Source organism: Ruditapes philippinarum, unplaced genomic scaffold, assembly GCF_026571515.1.
Source record: "Ruditapes philippinarum isolate M1 unplaced genomic scaffold, ASM2657151v2 ctg22386_1_1_1_1, whole genome shotgun sequence".
NCBI lineage: Eukaryota > Metazoa > Mollusca > Bivalvia > Venerida > Veneridae > Ruditapes > Ruditapes philippinarum.
The window spans coordinates 5,651-10,931 of NW_026862361.1; the positions used below are offsets into that span (position 1 = coordinate 5,651).

Genomic DNA, 5,281 nt, shown 5'->3' on the forward strand with positions numbered 1-5,281 from the left:
CAACATTTATAGCCATCTACTCCATATCTCAAACTGTACATATAGTCCAGATATATCTGTACCTATAAAACTGTAGGTAACTTGGACTTGATATATATCATTTTATATCAATTTTCAATTTTCTATTTGTAACCATGGTTATGGTACATATTTTATAGCTGTATGTCAAATAACAAGAAAGTAAGTTACAAGGTCAATATCTAATTCATTTCATATCCAATTTCAGTTCCAGGCCTGAAATCGTGCATATAGTAAAATTCTAAAAGAAACTATTCTGGTGAGATTTGTTGAAATTTATCTAGCAGTTTTAAGAAGAAAAGTTTTTAAGTATATTATAAATTGTAAGATGTATAACACACACGCTCGCCCCCACGCTTGCGCATACACGCGCACGCACTTATACACACGCACGTACGCAAGTACATACACGCATACAGTATAATAGCTATGTGCCACCGCATCGCAGATGTTGCAATGACAGAAAACAGAAATAAAATTGAACAAACCTTCTTCTAAACGGTGGTTAGAAATTTGATAATTGACCCATCTAACATATTCTGATACCTTTGTGTAGACACCAGGAGCTTCATGTTGACTACAACCTTTACCCCAAGATGTTATTCCTATTACCGTACTTTGGCCGTTGATTTCACAAATGAGAGGACCACCCGAGTCTCCCTGACATGTATCAGCAATGCCATTACCAGCACATATTACTTTTTTAAAATCAATAGAATATGTGTTGTAGAATCCCTGACAATCTTGCTCTGGGATGATCATTACCTCCGCTGCTCTTAATGTATCAGTTATTGTACCTGTGAAAAATATATGTTCAATTTATGGTCAAATGTGCTTGCTCTAGTTTTCAACAAATTTAAAACAGAGTCTTCACTACAGATTGAACATTATTTAGTTTTTTTAATATTTTAGTGAATTTAAATGTTTAATTGTTACCTTTTTCGTTCTCCTTTCCCCATCCCGAAACTTCACATTTAGTTTCAGATGAAAGCTGAGTGAATTCTCCAGGCAAACAAGCTGGCTGTATATAATCATTGAAGGAAATTCCGCTGGTTGATTTTATTTTCAGTAACGCGATATCATTGTTAGAGTATTTTCTTTCGAATTCTGCAATTAAACATTTGACATTACAGCACAGAATATATCAGTATAAAATATAGGAAATATAGGATGTTAACATTGTGTTCAGAATTAAAAATGAGAAATATATTAGAAAATTACAGAGAACTTTCTCAAACTTTACATGATTCGACAGAATCATGTTATAACGACACGCGTGCTTGTCACCATCCTACTTTTTTATTTCCTGAAAGTGAGGGTATTGTTTTGCTTAATGTGGACATCTTTAAGGGTATTCAAGGCTTACCAAGAAAAATCACATTTGATTTTCAATTAACGTTGTTCAGTTTATTTTCTGACATTGCAAATTTATGTTTTACATATCATTCTATATCTGGTTTTGGTAAATTTATTTAATTTTTTTTTTCGAGTTATGCCTTATTTAGAAGAAAACATTATAAAAATAGAATGATTTGACAGTCTGAATATCGAATAAAAATAAATAAACAAAAAATAATGTCAAATAACAAAAGTTTACTTGCTTTTGAGTTACCTACTCTTTAACGTGACCTAAAATAATGAAACAAACTCACTTTCAAGGAGCAGATAGCTGAAAAAGTAGAATGGTGAATCCTAGTATTTCATTAATGTATTCAAAACTGAGTCTCTGTAATCACATGTAGGGAATTTGCCGGCGCTAGTATATTTTTTCCTATTTTGTCTTTGTTAGAAAATAATTTGAATTGCAATAAGAGACATCTAGCTGAAATCAAGGTATTGTACTGTATATTGGATATGATCTAGTAATCATTAAATGATCCCCTCGAAATAACTAAACGTCTGTTTGAGTGACATTTAGACGATAAAACCCACTTGCTTTATTAATCTGCGTATAACAGAAATTGTTTTTTTTTGTGGTAAAATATGTGCATATTACTTACTAAGCTTCTATGGAAAACAAAACATCTTACCACTGTAATTCCAGTGTTTGACAATATATTCAATATGAAACATTTCTTCATATTCTATTATTTGTAATATGGGGCTCCAAAAAAAATCGTCGTCCTTTAAATTTTAAATTTTTCATTTAAACCCTCGTAGTTTTCCCATTAAGTCGCTGTATAAAAAAGAAAAAAAATTTTAAAATTTAAATTTCAAAAATTCATTTTCCCTTTTCATGGTGAACCCTTTTAAAGTAAATAACAAATTTTTTTCTTTGCCCGTAATGATAAAAGACAATGGGAAAGATTTAATGATAGGCTTGATGTAAATTAAATTTTTTGTTGTGCCATATTTAAAATCCCAAAAAAGAAAAAACCCGAGAGGGGGTGTTTGCAAATTTTTAAAAATTTAATTTCATTTTCAACCAAAAAAAAGTAAACGGTATGAAAAGGCTGTCCAAAAATGTTTCCCCTTAGGGGAAAAGCTATGCCAAAAATTACCCTTTTAAATTAAAAAATTTTTTTTTAATAACTTCAAAAAAGAATTTGTCTGAATTTGTAAATAGCAAAATACTACGGTCAACATTAATAGCTTTAACCTGGCGTACTCTTTGTGACATAATGTAGAACTTTAATGTTATTAAAACAAGACATGTGACTCTGCTTAATACTTTTCAAATAATGAACATGGGGTATTTAACTAAGTGTTAACAAATTAATGAACTCACAAATCATGGTAGAGAGATGTTAAAGACTTAATTGAGTTTGACTTTGTATCACTGTATAAGCATTTGACAAAATTAGAACATTGAAACTGCTTAATAGGCGATAGATGATCATGTTAGGTTGATTTCTTATTTAAACAGTTTTTATGTCTTAGATAAGAATATATTACAGTTTACGCAATGTTTTTAAACTTTAATCGATTTCAATGATCATAATGTAAATTAAGAAATATTACAGTCTTACACAGTATACTGGACTGTACTAATAATATGTCATAAAAACGACTTTTGTTGTAGAAACAATATGGTTTAAATTGTCGATAATACATTTTATTTCACCGGAACTAGATGATAAAATGGTACCTATTTTGGACAATGAGATAGTTACGTCAATTACAACTTACTTTTTCTTCTAATAAATAATTGTATATAACAGTGAAAAAGCACTTAAATGCATTATTAATATTGAAAGATCGATATAAACTATATTTAAATGCATGTATCAAAACAGTGTCAAAGTAATTATCTAAATCCTTCAAAATAATCATTACCATGTGATATACAAAGTTTAAGTCTTTTAATTCATTTTTTTAAATGCGTATTAATAACCTTTGCTATGTATACTGTTCGGACACTGGAAATAGCCAACCGAGATTTTATTTGCGTTTGATATCTTCTTCCAGAAACGTGCTTTTGAGCCTCGGAAATAAGAAAAAAATCACAAGGTGCAAGACCTGGGGAATAAGGAGGGCGAGAAAGCTCGACAACCTTTTTCCTGTTAAAGATATTTTTGTACAATGATCGCTTTGTGTGACGAAGCATTGTCATGCAACAAACTGACACCATGGAGACCAGTTGCTGGTCGAGGGTTTTTGAAATATTCCTTTAATTTATGAAGGACCCGGCCTTTAAAAAAACTTGGCATTTACAGATTTATTCTTTTGTACGGCAATTTGATTAGCAGGACCTTCATTAGCAAAGACTATTACAAACATGACCTTTTTGATGTTCATGGTGCGTTTTGCTATTTAAGGTCTTTGACTTTTCTTATATATTGTTATATACATTTCGCTTGGGCTAATAAAAGCGAAGCCACGTCTCTTCGCCAGTGATGATATTTGCGGGAAAAAAAACGATTGTATTTAGGAAACAGTTTCAACAACTGTTAGGAGATTTTTACCGGAGCAAGTTTTTGTTTTTTTGTAAGGAGATAGTGTATCAATCAGGCTCTTATCCTTCTCAATTTTAAATAATGTCTGAGAATTGTTTGAGCGGCTCCTTCAGAGACACTAAGGAATTTAGCTTTATATTTTGTTGAAAATCTTATATCTGTAGCAATTAATTCCTGTACATTATCAACCATTTTTGGCGAAGTTGCAATTTTCGGAAGGCGTGCATGAGGTGCATTTTAACTGATTCCACACCACTTTTAAATTTCTTACACCACCATGTGACAGATGCAAGAGAATGTTCCTTTTTCCCATAGATACGACACATTTCATTTAATATGACTTTCGCCTGTATACGAAGAGAACACAGCGGTTATTGATATAGGACCGCATTTTGGTCAGTCAAAGGAGACACTTTTATAACCATTTTAGCTTTAGTATACACGAGTTGAAAGCATTCATTGAGCAATTGTTATAAGTAGACTGACCTGATTTACACATGTATTGTGTCAATTTAGAGCTTACACAATCATTAGTGCGATAAATGTACATAGTTTGTGCAAAACGTGTTTAAAAGCGAGATATTGGATATTGACCTAGTTGCATTCATTTTCGAACACCCCTCGTATTATCTGAAACTTGTTAAGCTATTTAGTTGCAGCTGATGGAGTTCACTCAAAGAAGAAAAAATACATCTATTAATAAATCGAAAAGAAAAGAAAACATAAAAATACAAGGATTACTCAAAACAATGTGCAGCACTCAATATCCACTCGTTATTGATAATTGTACCACCACACCAATGAATCCAACCTCGTTTCTTTCGTTGAATTTCCACTTGCCACGGATGCATTCCCTTTATTGTCTCAAAGCCACCAGTAACTTTCAGTTGTCGTTTCTTTCTCTTTGAATCGTTTAATTTAATTTTACCTTAAGGTTATAAGCGCGAAATGTTAAGATTAAGTCGTACATGTCAGAAAACAACAATAAAACACAGTAACAAATCTTTCTATCAAATATGACAGATATCTGTCAATGAATATGATTGTATAGGCAAACGTGTAAAAACTATTTATGACTGGTGATCTTAATCTAACTGAAATTAATCCAAAGGAAGAAGACCAAGCAAACTTCACTTTACATGCAAATGAGAAACATCGGTCTGTAAATAAAGTTCCGGCAAATGTATAGAATGTAACTGATCCAGAAGGAATATATGCATGCCAGTATCAAAAATGAAAACATCAATTCAAAAGTTAAAGGTTGTATGAGCAAAAATTTATATATGAATTCATTTCTAACATCAGTGATATTGACCTTGACCTAAGTGCCCCTCTAAATCCAGCAACCAAAAATGAAAGTGATCATT

General features: G+C 31.6%; 1 protein-coding gene across 1 annotated transcript; it reads right to left on the reverse strand.

The window, feature by feature from the left end:
• Positions 1–506: 506 nt before the first annotated feature.
• On the reverse strand, positions 507–5,023 carry LOC132718813 (plasma kallikrein-like; the record flags this gene model as incomplete). The annotated part of the gene is given in 4 exon segments (XM_060702547.1): positions 507–815; positions 955–1,125; positions 2,049–2,122; positions 4,656–5,023. Coding segments are annotated over 4 exon segments (664 nt in total), but the record flags the coding sequence as incomplete, so codon positions are not given.
• Positions 5,024–5,281: the final 258 nt, after the last annotated feature.